We start from the raw sequence: 16,435 nt of genomic DNA on the forward strand, positions 1-16,435 counted from the left end.
TTTGCAAACAAAAGATAACCTAGGACAGGCATGCATATATTCACACAGTTTTAGAACGAGACTTAAAAATTATTTTTATAGAAATATTGGATTTCTGAAAGCACTATGAGAACTACTCTAAACAAGTACAATACCATTTTATACAAAAATGCTTATGAAATCACCAACTTTTTAGTTGACGCTTTTCAAAACGACTTGTATTCTTAGGGATCTAGTAACAAGTAATAAGCTCGGCTACGAGATCAAGTGGTGCGACTTCAATAAATTTTACTTTCTTACTTTTGTGTAACTGATGAACAAGTTTAATATGTAAACTATGTAAGTGTGTATTTCCAATGTACGATGTTTGATTGCTATGTTTCATTCATATTCAATTGTTATGATATTGTACATGAAGTCATCCGCCCCGGATATTTCTGTTGTCTCGGTTCGGGGTGACAAAGAGAAGGTGTTCTGAACGAAGTGAAGGCATTCCGAAATGAAGATTATGTCCGAATCAATTTATCCGTCTATATTAATTACTTTTGTCATTTAGTTTGATGTAATGTATCATAGGACTTAATCTCTTTTGTCAACTTAGATAATCAGAGTGTCAGGAGTAACTCTATTATTTGGTCTTATCTATGTTTTTTGTTAGTACAACGTAACTTGTTCTCCTATTTAAGGAGCATTCAATGACAAAACCATTAGACGGATTGTTCCACCAAAGATAGATATTTTCATATTTACTTCACTTACACCTTTCTCTCAAATCATTCTTTCAAACATTCCTTGTGTTCATTTATTGTCTTTACTTTCATCATATTCATAGTCTCATATTTAATACTTGAAGTACTTTGTTGATTCTTATATTCAGTCTTGACTGGTGTTTCCAGACTCGACTGGAACTATTAATCAGAAGCAGACATTGATCTTAAGCATTAAAGCAAGGTTTGAGTTTTCGAGCCTTGTCCCTGCACAATCATATTCCTTGTTCTCACAATTGGTATCAGAGCTTGAGTAGTTATCCTTTGAATCCATAAGAACATATTATAGTTGATTGGAGATTACCTTGGTATTTCGATCATTTTTGTGTTCAAGATAAAAGTTTTTATATATACCACTTTTTCTCAAGATATCTTAACTTCAATGGTTGCTTCTAATTCTCAACAAATGTACTCAATGCAAATAGAAAATAGCGTGGGTTGCCCTACACGTGCCACACTGCTAGTTGTTGAAGAGTATGATCACTGGAAAGTCAAAATGGAAAGATTTTTACTTGGAAAAGAAAAAGGTGAATATATCTGGAGATCCGTGAAAGAAGGTCCTCATGTTCCAATTCGAACCATTGTTAGAGATGCTGCTACAACTCTCTTGGGACATGATCAACAACGACAAGCACCTCTCACTGCTGATGATCTTGAAAAGCTGCATGCCGATCAAGTTGCATTTTCAGAAATGGTGTTTGGTGTTCCACCTTCTCTCTTTGATCACATCAAACTATGCAAGTCCGCAAAAGAGATTTGGGACACACTTCAAGATTTGCGAAGGGTCAGAGAACATGAAGGATAAGCATCTAACCTTAGTTGTCAATGAGTTCGACACTTTCACTACAACACCTGGTGAATCTGTTGCTTTAACCTCAAACAGATACCAAATCGTCGTCAACAACATGACAACCCATGGGATAGTCCGAACCGCACTTGAGTACAATCTCAAGTTCATCAACAACCTCAGAAAGGGGCGAGGAAATGTGAAATCATGTCTTCAGAGTAATGGATCTCTGAAAAAGCTGAAACTCTACCAACATTTTGATCAGCTTCAAGGTCATGAATCAAATGTTGCACAAACCCTATGTGAAATCACTATAAGTCATCTAGCTCTAGTCAGTTCCTACGACCCACAAACTCTAAGCCTTGCTAATTCAAACCCTCTCTCTGCTGTTGTTCCTCATATTCCTCCTGTTCAACCCTCACCTCCAACCATACCTGCTCCCACCTCTAACAAGTATTAACAAATGAGTGCGCTTAAATCTGAAGAAATGGACACGAACTCCCCTTCCAACATGAGTTTGCCTTACTTTTCATGAAATACAACCGGCCTTTCAACAACCCATATAACAATCGTTTCCAAGCTTCTCACCAAAAAAAACGTTTCCAGGCACCTCACCAAAACAATCCTCAACCTTTTAACAAAGCCTCAGAAAACCCACCATCCCACAAGCCTAACCTTCCTACACCAAATCACACCTCGGTATCATCACAGATTCCGAATTCGGAAAAACCCAATATTATATGTCACAAATGTGGCCATGAAAATCACTTGGCTGAAGTCCCACAGAAACCCAAGATCAAGGACTCTGCTTACTATGCACGTCGAGCTCAAGAAATTGTAGAAAATGAAAAGGATTTTCTTACCACTATATCAAGGGATGCAGATGGGTATTGGTCATCTGGAGATGATGATGACGTAACCATTGGTAGGAACATGTTTCTTATGGCTCGACAAGAAATAGAATGTGATGAAGGCTACTGGTCGTCTGGGTCGGAAAGAGATGATGAAGATGCTGAACCAAACTACTGCTACATGGCTACCAACGATCCACCTGGCAGAAGCATCATTCAACAGGTAAAATATATGATTATTGATAATAATTTTGACTTATCTCTTTTTGAACCATATCTAACCCAGATCCAATAAGACATGAGCATATCCCAAAACTTCTCCCAAGTAACTGCAACTATTTGATCATCAGAATACGATACAATGATCAATATCCACCAGTCCTTTGCCCCAGACCTTAATAGGTTTAGGGCACATCTGACCTTCTAGTCAGTAGGACATGAACACGTGAAGAAACACCCCTCCACGTCATATAGCCACCTCATGGATTTGATGGGGTCATGAGTCCCATCAAAACTATGGGCATCGTGTCGTCGAAGTCTTGATACTGGAAAGCCTGACTGGCTCATACCCCTGCCGCCGTTACAGCTGTTGTGGTTGTTGTGGCAGCCGCCTTAGTGAGGGATGCATAGCGATCATCAAAATACTCCACCATGGCGGTCTTGATAGACCCAAACATCTCCGGTAACTGAGCCCGGAACAACAAAATCATCTCATCATGCAGGATATCCCGGATCCTGGCGTCCATCTCGTTTGGCCCCATCTGACTGATAGTCTCTGGCACTGGGGGTGCCTCATGTCCGTTGTCTCCCGATCCCAACCCAGATCCAGTCACAAATTGTCGAGTAACCACCATGCTGAAAATATACCATGAAGATATTAGATACTCCATATAATAATCTGGGAACCAACCCCCAACAAAACCCTAGTGGTTATGACTTCCTTGCTACGCGTATGGGTCCTGTGCTTTCAGTAGTACGGGCCCATACTACCTTCCACACCTACTTATATTTATCTCAGTTATCATCATAAGCCCTAAAACTATATGTAAGTATAGCGTGCTCTCATTCCTCACTCCTAGGGGAAGGCTAAATATCACTTAACTGGCGGACTCTTCCAACAACCCATCCATGAAACTTACACCAACCCTGCAACACTCGTGTATGTTGGCCATACATAACGTTGGACCCTATAGACATTTAAATACTCGGTCCTACTCTAAGCCCACAACCAAACAAGGAACAGGAAATCAAGCAAAACCAAATATTCTCAGGCTATAAGATCTTAATTATGTATAACCGTGATGCATACACTAAGCAACTATAGTAATGATGTCAATCTCATATAAGGAAAACCCTAGGCTATCAAGCATCATATAATCAGTCAATTCTATCATGCAATTCCTGAAGATCCCTATCCTGGTACTAGCACTTTGTTCTAATATATCACATAAATCAAATAATTCTTAAGGTATTTTGGGGTCTACCCGCAAGCTCCTGCTAATCGTACACTTGCATCCTCCATCATTATTTTGAAAACATTTTAAGAAAATCGTTTTAAATCTTGTCCTTAGTTTGAGACTGAAGACAGACGAGTGGTTCCTCCAATTCACTCAAGCCAAGTCTTTGATACCCACTTGTAACACCCATAAAAATCATGCCAAATTTAAACTTTTTAAAACATTTTAAACCAATGATTATTACAAAACTTGTTTTCAAAATACTAGAATGTCATTGTCAGAGTATCCCTGAATCAAATCATAAAATCATGAAATATGAGGAGTTGTACTATCACGTATTCACCTTCCCGTGATCATCAGAGGGTACCTAAAACAAGACTCGATAAATGTAAGCTCGAAGGCTTAGTGAGTTACCCCCAAAATACCAACGCCATAAAACATATCAATAACATATAAGCAAACAACATGCATAATGAGCCTTTAGCCTAACTAGACCGCCTCGCAGGCCTTCACCCTATCTGGACCGCTCTTTGAGCCTACGACATGTATGGACCACTTCGTAGGGCCTACAGCCTATCCGGACCGCTCGCTGGGCCTTCGGCATGACTGAACCCATTTGCAGGGCCTTCAGTGTATCCAGATCGCCTTGGGTATGTTGGCCTTCAGCACAAAGCAAGATCACCTCAACCCAACCCCCAATCAAACAAACATGTGCACATAAATATCATATGTTAGTATATATAACAGTCAGACCGATCTAATAGATCAATAATCATAGCAACATCCTATTACTAGGATACAGACCTAACCGGTCACTAACATAGCATCATCTTATATACCAGGATACCGACCTAACCAGGTCACTAGCATTTCACCATCCTAACTACCAGGATGTAAATCAATAAACATATCATGCAATAACCCAGATACAAATCCGTAAAGGGCCGATATTGGTGCCTTCGACCCTGTTAGTATAGTGAGGGCAACTTACCTCAAAACTGTCGAACTGAAGTGATAAGCTTAAACTCTTGAATCACATCTACGAACTCCACCACCTATATTTACCATAAGACCATTTCCATAAATTTCCAATTTGCCAAAATACCCCCAAAAATCAAACTAGTCAACCCCTGGTCAAAGTCAAGGTCAACAGTCCATGTTGACCCAACTCGTCGAGTTCAGATCACTGACTCGTCGAGTCCTTCCAAAACTCGAGAAGTCGTAAAACTCCCAGTTTACTCGTCGAGTTTCCAGACAACTCGTCGAGTCCATGTGTGTTCAAATATCGGGAAAAACCTTCTTGACTCGTCGATTCGTCTTGCCGACTCACCGAGTCCATGTAAAAGTCCTCAAGGTTAATCTTCATCGGATTCGCCGAGTTGGCCATGCAACTTGCCGAGTCCCTTCAGTCCTTTCTTCATTCAAATTCTTATAAGCCACCCCAAAGCTCCATATCACAGATCTAAGCTCCTAGGGTATACTTCTTACGTAAAGTTGCAAACTTTACATACATGCAAGGTGCTAAGGGACAAGATGAAGCTAAAGATGAGGTTTTAAGTGAGGAAAAGGCATTATCTTATTCAAGACTGAAGCTTTATGACTTTAAGAGCCAAGATGAATCTAGATCTGAAGTTGCAACTTCAGATCATACCTAATACCCAAAAATGAATCATCAACATTGCTAAAATGGCCCTAAATCTTAAACATGAATAGATCTAGTTAGAAGAAGGTCAAGGTAACGACTTGTTACCTCAAAAACGATGCTAAGATGAAGTAGTACTCGGATTTACAGCCTTTTTCCTTGTTCCAAGCTTTAGTGCTTTAAGATCTTCCTTCTACAACCACCTTTAAAGCTTAAAATCACACAAATGGAGAGTAAGCAACGATTTAGGGTTTCTGGACTCAAGAGGGGACTGTAAGGGAGGCAAAGGGGGAAAATGACCCTTTAAATAAGGTGCAAAACCCTGGAAATTAGGGTTTCATCCTCCAGCTCCAACTCATAGAGTCGTGTCCTCCGACTTGTCGAGTTTATCACTTAAATCACACGGCTAAATTTGTTCCTACTCGACGAGTCAGGGTATCAAACTCGTCGAGTTGACCTCTCAAAATGAAAATAAAACTGTAAAGTTTATACCTGAGAGTCCGGGTGTTACATCAAGCTTCAAGAGCACACACAAATTACTCAAAATGGCTCACAAGCTCACACAAAGCTATAGGGTTTTGTGGATTAGGGTTTGGACACTGGAGGCTGGAAATAAGGCCATAAGGTGGGGAATAAGATGCTTAAATAGGGTGCAAAACCCCGAATCTAGGGTTTCCCAAACCCATACTAACTTGTCGAGTTGGTTTCTTAACCCGCGTCCTAAAAACCTATTTCAACTTGTCGAGTTGTCCCCATTGGACTCGACAAGTAGACCGTCAATTTGCATAATATCTTTCCATAATTAGCCATCTGGTTTCTGGGTGTTACACAAATTATATATACTATGAGGGTGTGTGTGGGGGGGGGGAACATGAAGGTCTAGAAAGTAAAAGGGATGAAAGTTACATTTTTAAAAGTTTAAAGTCAATGGGATCAAAATGGCACTTAAAAAAAGATAAGGATTACAAATTAGAAATCGAGTGGCAAAAGTGACTTTTTTAAAAGTTTAAGGTTGAGGGGATCAAAATGACATTTTATAAAATATAGGGTGAAAATTTTCATTTGATAAAGCATAAGGGTTAGAAATGTTGTTGGAATAAATCCACTTCTTTAATTTTTACATCTAAATTCACGTTGAAACATTGACTAACTTGAATTTGTACCGATACATACAAATAAGCCCGTAACAAATTGATTTTTTTTATTTTTTTCTAACTTAACGAATTTTACAAAGTTCAAAGCCGAGGTGTCAAATCTGAATTTATATATACTAACGATGGTAAACGCAAATGTTTAGAAAATGAACGGTGAAAGTAACATTTTAGGAAATTCAAATTTGAAGAGGATAAAACAACATTTAAAAAAGTAAAGTGGGTTGAAAATGTCATTTTATAAAGTAGAGGGTAGAAAGTGATGATGAATAAGAAAATCAGGTAATATAAACCATGATGGTAAACACCAAAGTTTAGAAAACAAATGAGTGAAAATTCTATCTATAAAAGTTCAAAGTTGAGCACAACATTTTACAAAATAGAGCAGTGAAAATGATATTTTAAGAAGTACAAAGTAGAAAGGATCAAAATATATTTTACAAAAATACATGATGAATAATGTTATTTGATAAAGTGTAAGGGTTAGAAATCTCGAATAAGTCCACCAAATCTCGCTTTTTGGAGTATATGCAATTAAAAAAATTATATAAATGTGAATAATCACCATCCCCATACTTAATAAAAACCTCTCCTACATACCACATGGCACTCTTTTAAGCCACCACTATGCCACGTGTCACTACCACAAAAAATGTTTGACTAATTTTCCCGCCCATGGATTGCTTTGATTGTCAATTAATCACCTCCTAAGATTAAGCAAATTAGTTTTAATATCCAAAATTAAACTCGATTGAAAATAAGTTTTATATATTGAATCACCGAGAATTTTTGACGTTTGAATTGTTTGTTAGCAAAGATCTGAACCAGTTTCATTCCAATCCGCTCATTTACGTTTGAATTGTTTATCAATGCTTAATATTTATCCAAGAAATCGGTGTTGTTGATCTCCCTTCTTCAATAAGGGCTATATCAGACAAAAATTGATACAAATTCAAACAATAGGAAGATGTAAATGAAAATATAGGGACGAGCCATGATTCTGAGTAATTTACACTTTCAAAGCAACCCATTAGTTTTGAAGAACGCGATTTTGAATGCTATATTCATCAGTTTTTGTATATATATTTGGCGTTAGTCTGTTACAATTTTATTTTATCTGTTCTATTTCCATTTCCCCCTAATTTTTCTCTGTTTTTTTTTGCCCTATCTCCCAATTCCCATTTCCGTACGATAATTTTGATTACTTTATCTCCCACACCCATCTTTTTACGATCACGAACTGTTTGAATCCTAGGGTTTAATTTTTACAAATTGTGTCTAATTTTTTATTAAAATTCTTTAAATCATAGAAGCTATAAGGAGATTGAGAATTCAAACAGATGGGAAAGAAGACGAAACTGCCATGGCGGGTTCGATGCCCTACCCAGATCGTCCTGGTGAACCCGATTGTACATTTTGTTTAAGAACTAGCTTATGTGGCTATGGAAACATTTGTAGGTTTAATCATCCAACCCACATTGGTCAGGTAATAAAAAAACCCCTTTTATTTTTCTCAATCGGAATAAAACGATTGTTGCTCTTCATGTCTGAAATTCGATTCTTAATCAGGCCAATCAACTTCAACTTGGAGGCGAGCTTCCAGATAGAGTTGGAGAACCAGACTGTGTGGTAAGTCTCTTCTCCATCATGTTGTTGATGATAGTTAGGGATAATTAAGTAATTTCACATCCTTTTTTTTCTGTATTTTCTAAAGATGGGTACTTGAAAATATGGATCAACCTGCAAATACAATAATCCTCGTGATAGGAGAGGTGCTGGACCAGTGGTGTTAAACATGGTTCAGTTACCTATGAGACAGGTTGCTATTTACTAATCTTGATTTTCAATTTCTATTTTTCTTTAAAATGATAGTTTAAACTAACTTATAGACACTTAATTAGGAAGAAAAAGCTTGTGCACATGATCTTGTAAATTTGGAGTGGCATGCAATTTTATCATCCACAACCATCAATGGATGGATCTAACATTAAATTGCCATATTCATCACAACCACCACCTCTTATCAGTGGTGGTTCTACATGGTCATTACCTAGGGCAACATATGTTTCTGATCCTCTTTTACAGACTCCTCAAACTTATTTACCAATTGTTCTTCCTCACTCTCAAGGAATTGGGCCCACACAAGGTTGGAGCACTTACATGGTAAGGTTAATTGATATAAATTTTGTTTTTGTTTGTGGGTTATGAAAAGTATGATGTCTAAAATAAAGAAAATTGTAATTTATTTTTTGTTGAGTTAAAATATTGTGTCTGATATGGTGTTTGTTTGGTTTTCGGTTTTGGTCAGGGAAGTTTCAGCTTGGTAAGTTCGGGCAGCATCTATGGTGGCCCAGGCAGCATTGAACAACCCTATTCCTCTGGTTCTACTAATCTGCCCGAACGACCTAGGGAATCAGAATGTCGTTATTTTATGCACACTGGAAACTGCAAATACGGATCGAACTGCAAATATCATCACCCAAAGGAAAAGATTGCTCAACTTGCTGCTAGCTCTTTGGGCTAACTTGGCCTTCCACTAAGACCTGTAAGTATAAAATGGGTCGACCCATTTACATGATATTTGATAAACGGGTCGATTTTCATTAGCTTTATCTTATTTTACTTGAATGCAAATGCAGGGGCAAGCAGTGTGTTCATATTATAGTCTTTATGGAATCTGCAAGTTTGAGCCAACTTATAAATATGATCACCCTTTGATGGGGTACTCATACAACTACAACATGAGTCTACCTAATGCTAATGCTAATGCACCATCTTTGTTCTCATATGGAGGGGTGAATTCTTCAACACTTCATTCTTCAGGGTCTTCCCCGTCAAAGTCATCTAAAAATGAAGGTGCTAAAACACCAGGAGGTGGTTCACCTTCACCTTCGCCTCAACATGCTGCATCTCCATCATATTCAAAGTGATATTGGTTTTGTTTAGAATTGGGTTGTGTTTTTGAGAGATGATGATTTTTATGGGGGCTTTGTTTTTGGTTCTGAATAAAATTATGCAGACGAGGAAAAATGTTATACTTTTACTGCTATTACTTTTACATTTTTATCCGGTATGAACTGTTTTTTTGTTGTTGTTTTATGGATGATTTTGTTAATTTTATGAGTGGTGATGCCATTTTTGTTCTAATATTTTATTTGTTACCTTTTTTTATGGTAATGACATTAGTTATGTTGTGGACTATTTAATGGGTTCTTTCTTTTTGACACCTTTTAATTTCAACAACTATATATGAATTAATATGGGTGAGCATGAGTCACTTTTAAGAAAAAACCGAGCACAAACCGAAATTTTTTTATTGTTTTATTATTATTATTATTATTTATTATTATTTTTTTGTGTGTGATTTTAAAAAATATTCGATTTCGGTTCAAGTTATTAGTTATTTAAGTTTGGGTATTTGGTTTTTCTGTTTGAACCTGTGGGTACAGTCTATAATATTAGTATGGTATTGATGCATTATTGTTCACGAATCTAACTTCATGTGTTTTATAATTTTGAAGATCTTATTTGGGAAATACATTGCCAATTACTAATTTCGCCCTCTTTTGATGTAGGTAACTATAAGTCTCGGATGACATAAAACTCATTCATGACTATTTATTATGGATTATGGATTTATGAATAAGAGTTATCTGTTAAAATGCTTATACTAATTGCTGGTAAAACAATTTTGGTTGACATGGTTTTTTCGTTTCGGTTACTAATTTTTTTAATCTTATTTTTGTTATAGATATTTCCAATAGTCTATTTGAGTTTAACATCTTAGTGTCATAAATTTCTCTGTTATGTGTACCATTTATATAGCAACATACTTATATTTATTAACCGAAATATCAACATACTTATATTTTTTATAGAAATTACAATGTACATATATTTATTGAGTAAAACAACAAACTACTTACAGAATTTGAAGTACAATGCTATTAACTAAATTATTATTATTTATGATTAAGACTATTTTTTAGAGTGTATGTTATTTAAATTTATCACCCCGTGTAGTACACGGGTTATAACCTAATTACTATATATTTATGCAAATGGCTTTTGATATTAAGTTTTTTAAGTTTGTAAAATTTTGTTTTGTCTATTTTTTTGTTAGTTAATGCATAAAGTTTGCGATATATATATATATATATATATATATATATATATATATATATATATATATATATATATATATATATATATATATATATATATATATATATATATATATAATATGAAATTTTTAATTTTTTTTCAGCAAATAAAAAAAGCTACGATTTTTAAGAATATAAAATAAAAAAAGATTTGTGATCTCTAAATATTTTTTTATGTATTTTTATGATTTTTTAGGGTTTTTTGTTTTCTATATATATATATATATATAAAGGTTCAAATGAGAACAAAAAAAAAATTAAGAACCCGTAAGAACCACTTTTTTTTGACAAATTAAACTTAAAACTCATTATTATGTATTAGATGTCAAACACTCACGTCTTCAAACTCTTTCAAACTCTCTCACCAAACTTGAAGAACACACCAAACTTGCCACCACCACACCATCGCTATTGCCGCCTCCTACCACCGGCCAACTACTTCCATTAGATCCGTATGCTCCAAACGATTCCAAATCTACATTTTCAGTTTCAGATCCATGATTAACGTCACTAGATCTATGATTTTATGTTCTAGATCTACAAGTTCCGACAAGCAACGAAGATCCACCACTATTGTCAACGATCGTCACTGTTGTTATCGTCATCCTCAGATCTCCGGTGAAACACCATCAGATGTGCCGCCTCCTTATATTTCTCTCGCCTCCTTCTCATCCTCTCTGATATTTTGTGAAAAACTACTAGATCTGATGCAAATCTGATGTGTTTCATGTTACATCTAATGAGTTTTAGGTTACATCTCAAGTGAAACATTACCGTCTAAGTTGCGTCAGAGCTTACTCACACTAGATCTATCATCTTTGTTTCCTCCACTACAAGATTAGAAGTTTTCTGGTCCAGATCTATGAATTTCGCCACCACAAACGTCTAGATCTACGATTTTTCTCAACATCGATGTACAGGTCTACAAGCTCCGACGAGATTTGGTTTCGTTTTCTTCAAGTCTCATATTTGGTGAAACACCGCCAACTTGTCTCCATCTTTTTCTTTCTGATCTCTAGTGAAACACCACTAGATCTATATCAGGTATGTCAATTTTTGTGTTGATTATTTGTCCTTTTGTTAAACTGTAAATTTAATATTTTAATCTATTTTTTATTTTTTACTTTTCTTAATATTAGTTTTAACTACTACTAAGTTGTGAATCCAATATTAATAATATGCAAATCCAAGTTTATGTTCTTATTAGTTATGATACGTGCATATATTTTTGTTTCATAACTTAGGTTTTTTTAGTTGTTATGTTGTGAATTGAATTTAAAATGTGTTATAAAGTTAATGTTTTCTCAAATAATGTGAAACTAGGTTTTTTAAGTTTTGAAATGTGATATTTAAATGTTTTTATTAATTTTTTAGTCATGTTAATATTAGTTTTAAAAGTTATGAATAAGACAATGTTAGTTTTATGTTGTGAATACATGATTTGTTACAAGTTTAAGTTGTGAATATATGAATTTTTATAAGTTTTAAGCTGTGAATGTATGTTTTATATTTATTTTTCTACTTACATCTATTATAGATCTCTACCGTGCATTTTTTTTATCGTTTTTGTTTTTCTGTTAATGTGTGAATTTAATGTCTTAATCTCTCATTTGTTTTATTTTTTTTTATAATCTTAGTGTTAGTTTTTATTAAGATGTGAATTTTCTGTTTAAACTATGAATTGACTATATAAGATGTGAAATTTGTGTATTAAATTGTTTGTTCATTGTATTAAGTTGTAAATTTTGTGTATTAAACTGTGAATTAATTGTATTAAGAATGTTAAGTTGATAATATGGTTGTGAATGCATACTTTTTGTATATTAAACTGAGATTTATTATACTAAGCTATGAACTTTGTATATTAAGATGTGATTTGTGCGTTTTAAATTGTGAATTGACTGCATTAAGCTGTATTTTTTTATTTAAATTGTGAATTGACTGTATTAAGCTATGATTTTTTTGTATTAAACTATGATTTTTTGTTTAAACTATGAATTGAATGCATTAAGTTGTTAATTTTCTATATTAAACTGTGAATTTTTTTATATTAAACTGTGATTTTTGTGTTTAAAAATGTGAATTGACTGCATTAAACTATGGATTTTCTGTTTAAATTGTAAATTGACTGCATTAAGCTTTTAATTTTCTATATTAAATTGTGATTTTTTTTATAATTTGTGTTAAAATATGAAGAATTTATGTATAAATTTTTGTGTTAATTTTCTTATGACTATATATATATATATATATATATATATATATATATATATATATATATATATATATATTGTTATATAAATTTGTAAGAATCCACTAGTTTTTATAATTGTTTTGCATTAAATTCAAAACGAGTGAATTAATAGGCTTTATTAGACTGTAATTGTGGTATTTAAGTTGTTAATGCATTAGTTTATCTAGAGATCTGATTTGGAAGAAAAGACGAGTATTATCTTGATACAGGTGGTTGGTGGTGGCATGTGGTAGTAGAGTTTGAATTTTTGACTTCTTTGAATTAGTGAATTATTGTAAAATAGTTTGTATTAAGTTGTGAATTTTTTGTATTAAACTGTAAATGAACTGTGTAAATCTGTATTTAATATAAGTTTTGTGTTAAAATATGAGAGCATATACAGACGAAAATATTAGACTGTAAAAATTATAAGTTTGCTGTTTTCATACCAAAAACACAGAAAATTAGGATTTTAACATGTTAATAAGAGTATCGTGTAAATATTACTATTTAATTGGGGTTCTTAGGGTTTTTAATCTTTTATGTCAAATTATCTGTGATAAAATCGATTAAATTAGAAAATTTTAAATGGTTTTATGTCAAATTTGAAAAACATAGATAGGATAAAATTATAAAAGATATGTAATTTGCAAATCATTCTTAAAGTTTGTTTTACAAATTTATAAACAGAAGGCCAAAAATGAATTTTTATTTTATTTATTTATTTATTTATTTATTGGCTATTAGCACAAAACAGAAGGTTAGTTTCTTCATACCCGATTAACACAAAAGGTTTCCACAAAGGCAAAGGAATCGTTAGGGGAGGCAAAAACTTTATAAACCCTAGCTCGTTTTCTGCATTGCAACCTGAAATTCGATCGCGAGACTGTAAATACAGACAAAATCGATGGCAAGTAGAAGCAGAGGCGACGGAAATTACAGAAATCCATGTCTAACTATGCATCAGCCATGGGCTTCTCTGCTTGTATATGGTATCAAACGTATCGAAGGAAGATCTTGGCCTTCTCCAATTACAGGTACTTTCATAATCCCAAACGCCTTTTTTCTTTTTCTTTTTTAAATCGCTACAAATTCATTTATCTGGTAAATCGACAAACTAACTGTCTTGATGTTAATCCACGCTTTTACTTCTCAGTCTGAAGTGAATCATGCTGTGGATTTTATCACTGTTTATCAAACAATTACTCTCATTGTATTCTTCGATGATTTTATCTCATCTATAACTACCTTTTACTCCCTGCTTTTTCTTCAATGGCTTTATGTTTCTTTAAATCTTTCGAAGGTCGACTTTGGATTCATGCTGCTGGGAAGGTTCCGGATCCTGAAACAATTAAAGCAATGGAAGACTTCTACAGACAATTATATGCATTAGATGGAGTTACTGATCTCAAATTTCCAGAACATTATCCAGTTTCAAGACTATTAGGTTGTGTTGAAGTTGTTGGATGTGTTACATCTGAAGAGCTTGCATCATGGGAAGATATTCCTCAAGGGGTAAGCATCTGAAACTCCACTCCTACAAAAAAAAATTGCTGTTAACTTTTTAGTTTCAAATGGTTTTGCTTTTATTACTACAATTTGTAAAAAATGTTGAATACAAGAAATAGCAATGTATGTTGCAATTTCTTTCATTCATCCCCTTTTGAAATTTGAAAATAAGTAATTATTAGTTTACAAAATAAATTGGAGCTGTGTTTTTTAGTTTATTACAAAAATACCCTTTTTGATCTAATTTGTTGATCTACTTACAGGTGAGGCTGGAAGGGCTAACACCTTTTTGTTGGCTATGTGAACAACCTCAGGTGTGCTTTTACTTAGTTTTCAATGCAACAAAAAAAGAATGTTTTGAAATTTAAATGTCATATTTTAATATAATCTTTATAATTTATGCAGAAATTGCTTATACCATTTGAAATGCGTGGATATCAAGGGGTCTATAACTTGGAAAAAAGGGTAAGAATGGAATTTTGCCATTAACACATAATAAACAAGTTTCTTTGAGCCTTGGGTAGTGTTTGGTATTTGATGGAATTGGAAAATTAAAAGTTTTTTTTTCTTTTTTTTTTTTATAAATAAATTTCTAGTGAATTGGAATAAACCTATATTTTTTATAAATAATAATTTTACTTTTGGAAAAAGTAAGTTGAACATATAATTTTATTTATAATCTTATTTGGGTTTAAATGAGCTTGTATTATGTTTACTTTTGAATTTTTCTTAATAACAAGTCTAGATTATAATTAAATAATTTATACAATTGGGTTAAAATACATTGTACCTTAATATAATATAATATAATTCATGATTTCTATCAAATAATAATTTTATCTTCCAAAAGTTACCTGTAAATATTTTTTTTATTATAAAACTATTTGTTTCTTTTTTTGACATTTGATTATCTTTAACCTTTTTATCAGCAATTCGTAAATTCAGTTCCTTACAACCAATCACTCCCAATGCACCACTTGACGATAGTCATTTACTTTTACTTATAAAAAAACTTTTTCTAATCTCTCTCTCTTTTTTTTTTTTTTTTTTTTTTTTTTTTTTTTTTTGTGGAAAGATTCTCGAAGGAGCACTTAGAGGTCTTTCTCCGGTTGAAGCCCAATTACCCATTAAATTTCCACTTCCAGACCCTCGAAATCGACTCTCTTTAAAACCAGGCTCACTTAAAAAAACATCGAACACGTCTCAATCCAATCAGACTTCCTCTCCAACTCTTAAAGCAGCCATAGAAGGAGCAAGAACAGCTGCCACCCAATTCTCAAAGAAAACCTATGTGGGACCCACACCAGGATTCCAAGGTCAAGGATCAAATATAAATGATAGAACAAGATGAATGTTTTAGGGTATTTAGTGTGTTTATATGCGTTATTGGATTCATTTTTAAATGAAATATTATGTAACATATGTTTTCTTGTATTGGAATTTGGAGGTAAAATTGTTATTACTTGATTTAGGGGGTGTTTGGATAAAAAGTTTTTAGCTTATTGCTTATTTGCTTATTGCGGTGGGAAATAGTCATTTTTTAAAAATGTGTTTGGATTAGCTTATTGCGGTGGGAATAAGCAATAAACAATAAGCATTTTAAGTGTTTTGCAAACAAAACAGCTTATATGAGTAAAATGACTAATAAGCAATAAGCAATAAGCATTCCCCTCTTGTTTATTAAAATAGGCTTATTTTGCTTATTCCTACCGCAATAAGCTGATTTTTAAAAACTCATATCCAAACATTTAAATTTGTTTATTGCGGTGGGATTAAACAATAACCAATACGCAACATATTTTTTTTTTCTATCCAAACACCCCCTTGTTTGTGTTTAGGGATCAAGCTTCCAAATTACCCATGAGGATTGTCCAAGTTAGAAAAAAAATCATATTA

At 33.6% G+C, this 16,435-nt stretch overlaps 1 protein-coding gene and 1 pseudogene across 2 annotated transcripts; both read left to right on the top strand.

Moving 5' to 3' along the window:
- Nucleotides 1-8,342: 8,342 nt before the first annotated feature.
- LOC145094865 (zinc finger CCCH domain-containing protein 26-like) lies at nt 8,343-9,754 on the top strand (annotated as a pseudogene). Its single transcript, XR_013703614.1, has 4 exons — nt 8,343-8,453; nt 8,536-8,797; nt 8,943-9,179; nt 9,274-9,754. The product of XR_013703614.1 is annotated as a zinc finger CCCH domain-containing protein 26-like (transcript).
- Nucleotides 9,755-13,799: 4,045 nt separating this feature from the next.
- On the top strand, nt 13,800-16,006 carry LOC145093867 (RNA-binding ASCH domain protein). Its single transcript, XM_079032114.1, has 5 exons — nt 13,800-14,067; nt 14,334-14,545; nt 14,803-14,853; nt 14,945-15,004; nt 15,615-16,006. Exons 1-5 carry the CDS (start codon nt 13,938-13,940, stop codon nt 15,888-15,890), a joined length of 729 nt encoding a protein of 242 aa, XP_078888240.1. The 5' UTR covers nt 13,800-13,937; the 3' UTR covers nt 15,891-16,006.
- The last annotated feature ends 429 nt before the right edge of the window (nt 16,007-16,435 follow it).

The sequence above is a fragment of the Lactuca serriola genome, chromosome 3 (genome assembly GCF_051521515.1).
Source record: "Lactuca serriola cultivar US96UC23 chromosome 3, Lser_US96UC23_V15, whole genome shotgun sequence".
Classification (NCBI taxonomy): domain Eukaryota; kingdom Viridiplantae; phylum Streptophyta; class Magnoliopsida; order Asterales; family Asteraceae; genus Lactuca; species Lactuca serriola.